The following is an 11,081-nucleotide window of genomic DNA, read 5'->3' as shown; positions in this document are numbered from 1 at the left end:
TGAAACCCCCCAAAAAGATAGTGCAAGTTGTCGAAGGAATGCGATGTTGAGTTTTTCGAAACAGGAAGTAGCAAACATGTCGGGGTGGAAATCGATGACAAGGGGAAATGGGGTGTAGGAAATGAATCTAAGGGCGTCACAGAACGTCAGAATGGCGACTCAGGTGGGAGACGAAAGCCAGAAACAACAACGTGAACGCACCTAAAATCGACCAATTAACCAAAACTCGCGCATCCAACCCTCAAGATCCATTCACATCAATGCAAAGGGACTGCACGAAGAAGCCCCATCGTCACAGACTCCACTCCTCATCGATCGAGCCCGAAGCGCCCAGAAGGTCTTCCAAAAGATATAGCAACTCGCCGCAAAATCACTTCACAACAATCATGAGGCCACGAGCCAAAAGGGCGCCTCGGGTTGGACTTAGGGGAATACAAAAATGCTAGCGGGCATCTACGAGTTGTGGCATTCCAGAGAAGCTGTCGTCCATAGGAATGATGGAGGCCTTAGTTTGGGCCTATTAATAGATGTAAATGCTGGAAGCAGAGTAGCAGAGGCCCAATAGTAATGGGATGTTGCAACTGAGGGAGTTGGGACTTCGACGCGTTGTGTCGGTGTGTTTGGTGTTGTTTATGTTGGCCCTCGGGTTACTTCAATCCCAATCTCACTCTCCGTGAACACAACTCACTTACCATGCCTCAATCTAGCCAGAAGCGAGCAATTGATCGGGGGCAGGGGAGCCTAGAAGCGGCACATGAAGGTGTGCCCTTTCTCTTGGAACAATGCACTTATGTGTGGTTCACATTCGTGCCATGACTGTGCCATCTTCATAATATGGGTAGAGCTCCTGGCAGAAGTTAACACGTGTAAGGAGTTACTTAAACTGTTTTTTTGTCTTCAAAAACCGACTAGAGTCAAAGAAACGCGTCCAGGGCCGATTCCAATGCCATGCGGCTCTGAGATTGACCATAATGTGCGTAAGCCCTCTCATATTATCAAATCTGATGACCTTCAGGTCAGATACCATCAGGTTCCCCCAACTTGTCGCTTCGATCTCAAAACCTGTCACTGGTACTAGGGCATTGGCAAGAAATCGCAAGGTGGCCAACCATTACTGGGTACATTCTTACCACGTACTGTTGTTATGAGTAGACTGTGGTGATCAGCGGCTGCACTCGCGAGATAACAAGGGACTAAAGTAAGTACCAAAGTTGACTATTATTGCATTTAACTATGGCGCTTTTTGTATCTAGGCCATGCTACAAGGTGATTGGTGCACGGACCAATCGGGAAGGCAGTGTCGCATGTTTGGGATGTTGCACGCTAGCGCTGTGCATGGGACATGTTGCCTGAACGGTGACAAGACTCATAATCCAACATGTACAGGTGAGTGCTTAACATCTCACCATGCGCTTCTCACTAGTAACGGTGCTAGGCAAACCGCAGTATAATATGTCGCCCTGAACCTCACCCCTATGCTTTTCTCCAACAACGCTCACGGCACTCTTGACCCCCCATTGTTCGCCTCAACTTTTTCGCTGTTCAAGTTCCTGACACTGCAACAACTTTATGACCCCTCACTTTTGATTGTCATTTCATTATGTTTTTGCGGCGCTCCAGTCATATTGTCCCATATCATCGTGTCGACTAGTCAATATATAATCCTTCATCCAGTCAGACATAAGCTGTCATTAGACAAGATTTGACCCGCTTTTGAGCATGATTTCCTAGGATATTATTACGGATAATTACATGATAAAAGGATTATTCCCTGTTATTCAGCAGGACTTTTTGACAGGATTCTGGTCACAATCATGTACGGCAGCAGGATTTTTCCAACATGGAAAATTTAGACAAAATCCTGTATCTCAGTGGGACTTTAATCCTACTTCACGGAGGATTTTCTCATGGAATTTTTTTTCTCAGTGCCACCGAGACGTCCTACGAGACAAAGACGGAATTCTGAACCTTGCGGACCTCCTGGGGAAGGAAGAGGGGATCAAGCGAGTGGCAGAATTCTTAAATGAGAGCGGAGCATATGAAAAGAAAAACGCTACTTAGGAGACAACGGAGGAAAACCAAAACCCGAGAGATAACGCCCGCTCGTGAAGCGGAACCCCTCCCATCTTTGGCGCCGGCAACACAATATCCGAACATCTGTAAGTGACGACTCACCAGGGGAATATGGTCTGGGCTTCATTCGGACGAAGAAGGACGAGTGTTCTCAGATCGGACTTATCTGTTATTTTTACTTTATTTGCGTGTATTTTTCTCGAGACCCCTGCCCTCGGCGCTCGTGTGAGCAGCCTGAAGTTTTGCAGGTTAAATATCCAGAATAAAACAAACAAACAACAAAGCACCAGAGCCGGCATGGATGGTATGGCCATAATCTTAATCTGCTGCACAAGAGGACCAGCATCGGCAGTAGATGATTGGAGTGTTGATTTGTCCTTCCAAATTTGCACCCCGGCTGCGACTGGAGGTTCCACTCGGCGAACCGCTCGATTCGTCGTACTATACATGCCAATTTACGCGCGCATTCGCCATCGCTTCCACCACCTCCATTACATTACTGAGTTTCCAAAAATACGCCCATGACTTCACTCCACTACTTTGACACTCAGAGTTAAAGCTAGCCTTTTGAATAGCTGTAGTATATGTTGTCACCCCACAACGAATTCCTTGATGATCTATGCAAGCGAAGCAGTTGAAAATAACTCCGGGCTGGGTTCTTTACACTACTTCCTCGCTGGGGACGGGGAAACAATGCTTCCCGTCTGACGCCCGACTTGAACGACAGAAAAGTACACCACTGGGTCCATCTAAGGGCAAAGATGATGTGGGGGGTTGATCACGGCGTGCCAGAACCCAGCGATGCAGCCACTTAACCAGCCAAGGTTAGAGGAGCAAATTCATGAGTGAGGGGGAAAACGGGTGGGCATGACAAGCACCGTACACCATAGATGCACGCCAGGCTCTCACTCGTAGCATATATCGAGGCTAAGTCAAAAATTCGATTGAAATATCCTACAAGTGTCTTTCACCTGTATGACTTACGCCTCCAGATGTTGAGCAGGGCTTGGGGGGGGGCAACATCAATTTAGGAGAAGCAATGGTAAATGAGCTCTGTGCAACTGTCGATCAGTCTATGATGTGAGGCGAGACGATTTCATGGCAGCGAAGCTAGCTGCATCTAGTGAAGTCGACGCGAATAACACGGGAGAGACTCTAGAATGGCTTCAGACTTGGTGGCAGACCAGAGCTGATGTGGCTCAATTGATACCCAACTGAGTGGGAACCAGATCAGGGCACAACTGAAGTGTGTCATGTTGTTTGGCGGTCATAGAGATTCTTAAAATTTATAATGAATCGTCTGTGTACAGAACATCTGAACGAACAGTCCGTGGGGGTTCCTGATAAGTGCCGGGTTCGTATATACGGATCATTTCCAACTTTTCCTTTGGAGAGCTTGTCTGACACTAGCTGTTGTTAACCCAACGCCAGTGAATGTCATTGAAATGCAATTTTTAGGGCAAAATCCCACGCCACTCCGTAGCAAGCTAGCTCGAATACCTCAAGAATACCCTTTCCTGCGTGCGATTCTCCATAAAGCCAGCCCTCTCGATATCTTTGATTGGGGTCGTATGCTGACCAAGTTAATCACCAGAACTTTGCCATTGGACAGTGGGAGTGTTTGGAACGTTTCCATTTTTACAATGGAGGTAACATGCCATTCGGTCTCAGTGGGGCCACCTATTATGAGCAATGCACCCGGTCCCATTTTCGGGAACCTGTTATAGGTATGCAAAATCATTCCAAGTCGCTCCCGGTCATAGCGGCAAGGGAAGTATGTATCACTGGAGTCCGGATGCGAGGCGATGAAACAGTCGGAAAGGGTCGTGGAATGGTTGGTACCAACGAAGTCACGGTTTAGGCATAGATTTAACGCTCATTTGGGAACACTGGACATTTCCACCGTGCGGACCCAAGTCTCAATCGATGGGGATGTAGGATGGTGCGTTACCTAAGGTAGATGGCATTCGGAAGCGAAGAAAACAATAATTCGAGGGAAAGTAGGCAGGTGACCAGCCTCTCTTTAACGGGAAGAGGGAAAGGGGAGTGCGTGTATAATATTGGGAAGCTGAACGGCCGTCCACCTTGGAACCAGAGCGAGTGTGGAGGTGTGGGCGCTAAGCTGCTATCCCAGGAGAGGGAATTCAGTTGGGACAGATTATGCCCTGCCTTGTTGTGATTGCTCTTGGAGGAGGTATCCGTTATTGCGTTTGCGACGATCGGCAAACCATCCACAGTACATCAGGGCTGTGCCAAAGAGGAGTTACAGGAAACCCGCGATGATCCTGAAAAAGCGAGAGGCTCATGAGCTCGGATAGATCGCTCCTGCCGCTAAGGAAGAACTAAAACCACCTACAGCTTGGTTGCGGGGCCCCAATTCGTCTTGGCGCCCTTTACATGACGTTCGACAATCTGTGGTATTCGAAGAGAGGGGAGTAATTCTTTAGTAGGAGTAGTGGAGGTTGGCTCACGCTAAATAAAACAAGCTCTAGAATGAGCGATAGGAGCATTAAAACGCACGCAACCGTCGCGATTAAGGCAGAGAATAGGCGTTCTATGAAACGGGACGGGATGGCAGCAATGAGAGCAATAAGGACAAGAACAGCTGTGATGGGAAGGAGAAATAGAGCTTTTGTGAGGTGCTTTAGCGTTACACCAATCTTTGAGGAAAAATAGGTATCGTTGAAGACGGATAACACGGCGCCTATGGTAAACCGGCGCGATTGGAACTAGATAAGCTTGCGCGCAAGGGTCAACACACCTATGTCATAACTAATTGTGGGTCTCAAACAAACGTGGTCGCCTGGCAGCCCCGTATGACAGTGCCCAAATGTGCCAAAAATGAAGCGACCCTGATATCCTGTGCGCCTGTAAAATGCGATATCTTCAATTGTCATGAAACCGAGACCTTCCCAGATCGGTGCAGAGAATGTGGCGATGACAAGACAAGGGAGCGCCACGAGAAGAAGGAAGATCCCACATTGAAACGCTGAGAACCTTGCCGCGTAGTACCCACATAGGTGCCCCGAGGGCATTATTGTGCAGTATCCCTGCCCAAGGTCCACACTTCGTGTAACGTGGGTATTTGCCTAGTTGGCGGACCGCGTCCGGGATCAGCGACGAGTACCCAAATAATTATTGCGAGGCTGGACTGTGGATCGATAGAGGTTCGAAACAGGGAGGAGCGCACCGCTTCAGATGATAGTTCAAACCCGAAGATATAAGGGAGTCGCGACGCCCAACAACAGCACGTACAAGTGGAGGAGAACACTGAAGCGCACAGCTTTGCCTCGTCTTATATAGTAGCGATTTGAGGGTTCCACGGAACAGAACGGTGACATGGATATGGGATGAGCTTGGTTCGAAAGCCTGAGGCCTAAGCTGCACAGATTAAGGAATGATGCGGTGGGTACCGAAAGGAGTAATGCCAAACAAATTGCGGACATTTGCCAATTGGTAATTACATATATCATTCATAGGGATTCATGAAGCTTGAGGCTGCAGTCCAGCCTATCGTGAAGCAGTGATTTCATGGTTCAGAGACCACATGTATCAGAGGTAGAACCCAGCCGATGCGTCCATGGCCATGACACGGAGGGCTCTGTCGAGAGTCTATTGTTCGGGCGCGATGCCAGTGAAAAAGGTCCGCATTGGGAAAGGCTCAAGCCAACGTTCCATTAGCACAAGAATGATATTTGGGAGCATGAATCCGTCATTCCAAATTCGGTACGAGCGTTTCCGCGGTCCTTTGCCAAAATAGAACTCGCGAACAAACCATAGAATTTGATCCGGACAAAGTCAACTTGGAACTGACATACATGTGCGAATGCGTTGTGCTCCTCCTCGCCTTTGTTTTGTTTCGCGGCTTAGATACAGCTGCTCAAAACTCTTCACTCATTTTGTAAATCGTCTCCTTTGCTAAGGCTAGTGAATTCAAGGCCGGTCTTCCACTAGTACAATCCATTGTCCTTTGCTCCTGCGGGAGCTGGTGGAAAGCTCAATTGGGGAAGGGATGTGGCTGGTGCCTTCCAGACAAGCCTTCCTCGGAGTTGACTGAGAACTGGATCGTCCCACTGTCTGCACGCTGGATGATCTTGGAGATTTTCTTTGCCAGACGGTGTGAGACTGACTGTTGGGATCGTCTTGAGCTACAAGACTGCGCTTCCTTATAGATGCAGACAGTCGTGCTTCTGGGGTGTTATGTGACTGTGGATTGAGGACACCGGGATAGATACTATCTATGTGCCTATGTTTTCATTACCTTCATTAGTAGCTCCGGGCCATGAAATATCACTGCTCCACGATCATATAACAACATCCCAGGGCCAAGACAGGAACAACTATCGGTCTGCATCCGCTGCAGAAGATGACAGCGGAAGTCGCGAGGCTCGGTGAAAGATAGATGTCCTGGGCCGGGTGGGGAAAGTCACTTGATTCCAGCAGAATCCCGAAGGCAACGACTTGGAAAGATAGCCTCAAAGGCTTGTTTCCGCTTTTAGCACAGATATTATATGAATTTGGTGGCACCCAAGATTGTTCAAAAACCCACGGAGGACCTCGCTAGCTGATATAAAGTAGGAATAACGCAAGGGATGCGGAGGCACTCAGTCCGCTCCTCTAGGCAAGTCGGGATCGGCGAAAATGAGTGCGTCCGCCCCAAAACCACTTACACAGGACCTGGATCGCACAATTAAATTACCAGAAATTATAAACGGCGACAACATATATAGCAATATGGTGTGAGGGTGTGACCGTCAACTCGACCATGGATCCAGACCGCCATACTAAACTGATTCATCCTATCAACACACAACCTTGCATACGTAAACGAAGCAAAAATTAGTATGAGACTCACATCATACAGAACAACATGGAGGATATATAAGCACTACTTCGTTCAGGCTGTCCCTTCTTCTACGGCCGCTTTGCTCCTGTCTGCCTCCCGGAGAGTATCCGCTCTAAAAGTTGCCTCTTGAGCTGGCACTACGTAGATGCTATACTGCTTGCGACGTTCCGATCGCCAGCCTTGGAAGAGGATGCTCGTGGCAAGAATCAACAGTACTGATGCGGCAAGAGCACTGGGAGATAGGCATTAATACATTGGGTGGCATGCATGGGAAACTAGCGCACTTACAGCCATGTAGCCGATGACCATTCCGCCTGCGGCCCGACGACGAAGCCGTTCACGAGGTACCGGAAGATCTAGGTCGTGCGAAACTCATTAGAAGTGCCATCAACCACTTAAATATTGGTATCGCTTACTCCGAACGTTACGAAATCAAAAGTGACTGCCAAGAGCGTCGCAATGCATGCCGCCAATGCTATCATGCTGGAGCTGAGGAAACTGGTGCGTTTTCCCGCGAGGGCAACGAGAAAAGCCACCAAAGTTAGTCCCGCAGCAATAGGATTCAGGATGAGAAAGCCTGTTAGGATCCTTAGAGATGTGGAGGAAAGGCTGGAGATGTATTCCCAATCCTCCCAGTCAGTGTAATAGACCGCAACAGTGCCCCCTGTCAAAATTCCTAAGTCCAAAGAAAGTGGGCGAAGGGATCAATACATACCAATATCGTAGCTGACGCTACTTTTAGAACACCCATTGTACCAGGGGTCCCGCGATCCTGTTACGCAAAACCCAAAAGTACCAAACACAAGGGTACCAGAAGAGTCAGAGATTTTCATGAATCCCAACGTATGCAATCCAGGCGCAGAAGCGGAGGCGACGACGAGGAAAACAAGCGCTATGAAAAGCAAGAGGGTTCCTACATGGAATGGCGATATCATCGTCCTTTGCTCGAAATCCTTGATTGCAGGAACAAGCCGGAAAAATCCGAGGCAGAGTTCATCAGGGGGGTCGTTCAGTCCGATTGCGGCTGGTTTTCCACTGGGGTGCCGAAGTTCTCAGAGAACCGGTTCGAACCAGGAACCGAACCACAGTGGTCTGGTTCTGGTTCTGGTTCCGAAAGTTGGGGGGTGTCGTGAACCGGTTCTGAACTGAACCAAACCACAGAACCGTCAAAGAATTCTCATTGTAGTCTGGGGCTCATCTCTGGGGGCACTCACTATGCGCATTTTGTTTGAATTGTTGCTAAGGCTTCATAAAGGGTCTTGTATCCACTTCCCAATCTGCAAACCAATTACCTTGGTCAGCCGATATCTGGGCCTTTAGAGGGGGGGTTCTCAGGACGTTTCACAGGGCCTCACTGCAAAAACCGAAATACAAGCGAAGAACCCTGATGTGCTTAGGTCAACCCTGATTCACGTGCCGCTGATGCCATGCAATGGTTTGAATTGATATGAAATGGGTTATAGAGAAAAGATTTTCAAAGCCTTCATAATTGGTACCGGTTGCCTAGCGGTTTCGGTAGTACTATGGAGTTTGAGAAGGCTCAGGTCAACTTTCAACTAGTGTTTGCCAATATTTCAATATTGTGTTTCGCCACTAAACCATAAATCAATAAGACAATACAATACATTCCGTAGTCACCTGATGTGTTTGTGCCTGTCCATTCGTTGCTGGCTCGAGCCTTGGCGCTAAGGGTGGCACTCCGGCTCACAGGGTCTATTCTTCTGTTTCACCTGATGCATGCACAGTGTCTATTCTCATCACATCAGCTTCCTTTCTGATACACCATGCCATTAAGTCTTTTACAACTGGTTTGTTGCCACTTCCACTTCTGAAGTCATCTTGGGCTTTGGCTCCTGATGTCTACTGTACCCACGCGACCAACTACCGGTCACGCGTCACGCTGGCCTCCCGGTCCGGCCGAAATGACGGTCATGTCACGCGTCACGCTGGGGGTGCAGTTGAACAGCCCATGTCACGCAAATTCCTTGGTGGCGGCTCAGTGGCTATGCAATTATATTTCAAATGCCCTTTTTAGTCATATTTATATTAGAAGTGAAAAATCTTCATCTCCTCCTCCAAATTGCGTGTCCGCCTCGCTCGCATTCCACGGCCAAGATCCAAGCTGAGGCTAGAGGAAGGGAGCGTGGTTATATCATCAAGGGTGCCGGAATTACTGGGAGATGCAGATAAATTTGTTTGGATGACGGGAGTTTGAACCGGAGAAACCCAGCGATGGACAGGGTGTGTCTGGGAAAGTAGGATCCGATAAGTGCATTTGGGATACCGCTGTACAGGATGGGCTCATCTGTATAAGAGCAGATATGTTGCGCAAGAGCAAAACTTAGGTGCAAAGAAATTTTAAAGGGAAACTCATTTTCAAATTAATCACATTTATTCTGGCTACCAAACGTGACCATCAGCATGTTGGTTTCCTTTTGGATCATGCTCCCACGGTCAAGGTCACGTGCCTGCCGGTCGGGTTGTCACGCATCAAAATGAGCTCCCGGTTCATCACCTGGCAGAAATTTTGTGTCACACTTGGGATGCACCGGTAGTTGGTCACATGGGTACAGTATTTCCCTTGGCTGCTCTGAACTGGGTTGGGTTGCTTTCTGCTATATCATGTGACATCAGGCTTCTAAGACTGGTGATGTGCACAAGTCATCACTTTACAGATGCAAACTATTCCAGAATGAACTAACCCTCTCACTTTGGAGTTAGTGAAATTTTGGCATGCATGGAATGGCGAAATCAATTCATTCGGAATTTGCCGAGGCCGAAGTGGGAAAGCATGTAAGTGCCCACACCCTTTCCCCTCCAACATTGCACATTATGCCTCTAGGGAAAAAGCGTAAGTGAGCAAATAACCTTGGAAAGTACTCAGAAGGTAAGGTTCACCATATATTGTTATTAGGTCATGATTCATTACTTTTGTTTCTTTACTAGAAATTACATGTAGATCCATCTCTGACTACAGAGTCAATCCACACAATCCCCCTAGAGTACACACAGACTGTTGGGACGATGTACTTCCGGATTGGCCTGATGCTAATGTCAATTCCAACTCATATGATGGTGCAAACAGTGATGCAGTGTAAGGGATATAGGCCATGAGTACGTGGCCTACCTTCATTCTTTATTTATCGCATTGGGTTTGTACCCGATGTGACACTTCTATTCCTGAACCCTTCATTTCTACCATGCGGTCCCAAGCTGCAACTATCACATGTATATACAATAATGTATTTAACCTACATGTGAGGGGGGTAAAGGCTTCCCCAGCCTTTTACCCCCCCAGGTTTGAACCACTTTAGATTTAAACAATCTACTATTCAATCAGATTATTTTTTCTTTATTTTTCTAATATTCAAACTATTTGTAAGATTCTCTAACCATTTAATTCACTTAAGTGGTAGTAAAATAATTAAATTAGCAGTTGCCTCAACACTTCTTAGGTCTAAGCGGATTAGGCAACAAACCTCTTGTATTCTACCAGTTATTATATAATTAATATTCACCTCTGTATTGTTTTATTATTATCATCACCCTCCCGTCATCTTAAATGATAGGGGAGGCCCTTATGGTTACCTAATGGGAGTGAGTAATATATACATATATATTATAGTTTTTAATTTATAATGTATAATACTAAATAATTTTAATACTGAAAATTTATAAGCTTGAGTGGATTTGAACCACTGACCTCTCCCTCATCAAGGAAGCATTCTACCACTGAATTACAAGCTTTTTAATACATAAGTCACTACTTTTAGTTAGTGAAGATAGAAATGAACTATTAATCTTTAACTTATTTCAAGCTTCATATTTATATATGAAAAAAACTATTCCCATTGATAAATACAGTTTCATACAGCATACTTCAATGGACTGGGAGTGTGAGGCAACCTGACTATCGTGAGATCACTTGTGAACTCAACCTTAACAATGCTTACACTTTTTTACGCTCAGTGAGCAAACAAATTTAACCTTTCAACTTCTTCTTTGATTGATGTCGCAAAGCGCGCCGATCTAATTGAAGTTCCCGACTTTTCGTTACCACCATGGTAAAGAAAGCTTCGGGTTTGCCCTCTGCAAAGAGGACAAGGGCGGCTGCGCATAATAACATGCAGACTTCAGATAGCGCTGGGGTTCCCAGCTGTCA

General features: G+C 46.9%; 5 protein-coding genes and 1 non-coding gene across 6 annotated transcripts; 2 read left to right on the top strand and 4 right to left on the bottom strand.

The window, feature by feature from the left end:
• Nucleotides 1-693: 693 nt before the first annotated feature.
• Nucleotides 694-1,353, top strand: EI90DRAFT_3014551 (uncharacterized protein; the record flags this gene model as incomplete). Its single annotated transcript, XM_039056793.1, has 5 exons — nt 694-760; nt 913-973; nt 1,016-1,118; nt 1,167-1,198; nt 1,254-1,353. 5 exons carry the CDS (start codon nt 694-696, stop codon nt 1,351-1,353), a joined length of 363 nt encoding a protein of 120 aa, XP_038919027.1.
• A 935-nt stretch (nt 1,354-2,288) lies between these two features.
• On the top strand, nt 2,289-2,680 carry EI90DRAFT_3047715 (uncharacterized protein). The gene has a single exon (XM_039059570.1). The coding sequence runs from the start codon at nt 2,371-2,373 to the stop codon at nt 2,596-2,598; it is 228 nt and encodes a 75-aa protein (XP_038919026.1). The 5' UTR covers nt 2,289-2,370; the 3' UTR covers nt 2,599-2,680.
• A 1,614-nt stretch (nt 2,681-4,294) lies between these two features.
• On the bottom strand, nt 4,295-5,193 carry EI90DRAFT_283180 (uncharacterized protein). Its single transcript, XM_039053624.1, has 4 exons — nt 4,835-5,193; nt 4,545-4,777; nt 4,430-4,485; nt 4,295-4,358 (listed from the first exon to the last, which is right to left on the bottom strand). The coding sequence occupies exons 1-4, from the start codon at nt 5,106-5,108 to the stop codon at nt 4,337-4,339; spliced, it is 585 nt and encodes a 194-aa protein (XP_038919025.1). The 5' UTR covers nt 5,109-5,193; the 3' UTR covers nt 4,295-4,336.
• Nucleotides 5,115-5,680, bottom strand: EI90DRAFT_3047713 (uncharacterized protein). Its single transcript, XM_039059569.1, has 2 exons — nt 5,329-5,680; nt 5,115-5,224 (listed from the first exon to the last, which is right to left on the bottom strand). Exons 1-2 carry the CDS (start codon nt 5,544-5,546, stop codon nt 5,209-5,211), a joined length of 234 nt encoding a protein of 77 aa, XP_038919024.1. The 5' UTR covers nt 5,547-5,680; the 3' UTR covers nt 5,115-5,208.
• A 1,050-nt stretch (nt 5,681-6,730) lies between these two features.
• Nucleotides 6,731-8,196, bottom strand: EI90DRAFT_3047711 (uncharacterized protein). Its single transcript, XM_039059568.1, has 5 exons — nt 8,134-8,196; nt 7,635-8,064; nt 7,336-7,583; nt 7,208-7,275; nt 6,731-7,151 (listed from the first exon to the last, which is right to left on the bottom strand). Exons 2-5 carry the CDS (start codon nt 7,852-7,854, stop codon nt 6,971-6,973), a joined length of 717 nt encoding a protein of 238 aa, XP_038919023.1. The 5' UTR covers nt 7,855-8,064; nt 8,134-8,196; the 3' UTR covers nt 6,731-6,970.
• A 2,398-nt stretch (nt 8,197-10,594) lies between these two features.
• On the bottom strand, nt 10,595-10,666 carry EI90DRAFT_t84. Its single transcript has one exon. It is a non-coding gene; the product is annotated as a tRNA-Ile (tRNA).
• Nucleotides 10,667-11,081: the final 415 nt, after the last annotated feature.

Source organism: Cantharellus anzutake, assembly GCF_015039405.1.
Source record: "Cantharellus anzutake strain C23 chromosome Unknown EI90scaffold_12, whole genome shotgun sequence".
Taxonomy (NCBI): Eukaryota; Fungi; Basidiomycota; class Agaricomycetes; order Cantharellales; family Hydnaceae; genus Cantharellus; species Cantharellus anzutake.
This window is presented reverse-complemented; position numbering and strand designations above follow the sequence as displayed.

What these genes read in the sequence shown, in the direction of transcription:
- EI90DRAFT_3047715 (XM_039059570.1), top strand. Translation starts at nt 2,371, where the DNA reads ATGGATGGTATGGCCATAATCTTAATCTGCTGCACAAGAGGACCAGCA.
- EI90DRAFT_283180 (XM_039053624.1), bottom strand. Translation starts at nt 5,108, where the DNA reads ATGCCCTCGGGGCACCTATGTGGGTACTACGCGGCAAGGTTCTCAGCG. An exon ending in CACAATTAGTTATGACATAG is followed by an intron (nt 4,778 to 4,834) that starts GTGTGTTGACCC and finishes GGTTTACCATAG; the next exon opens with GCGCCGTGTTATCCGTCTTC. An exon ending in TAGAGCTTGTTTTATTTAGC is followed by an intron (nt 4,486 to 4,544) that starts GTGAGCCAACCT and finishes CGAATACCACAG; the next exon opens with ATTGTCGAACGTCATGTAAA.
- EI90DRAFT_3047713 (XM_039059569.1), bottom strand. Translation starts at nt 5,546, where the DNA reads ATGATATATGTAATTACCAATTGGCAAATGTCCGCAATTTGTTTGGCA.
- EI90DRAFT_3047711 (XM_039059568.1), bottom strand. Translation starts at nt 7,854, where the DNA reads ATGATATCGCCATTCCATGTAGGAACCCTCTTGCTTTTCATAGCGCTT. An exon ending in TAGCGTCAGCTACGATATTG is followed by an intron (nt 7,584 to 7,634) that starts GTATGTATTGAT and finishes GAATTTTGACAG; the next exon opens with GGGGCACTGTTGCGGTCTAT. An exon ending in TTGATTTCGTAACGTTCGGA is followed by an intron (nt 7,276 to 7,335) that starts GTAAGCGATACC and finishes CGCACGACCTAG; the next exon opens with ATCTTCCGGTACCTCGTGAA.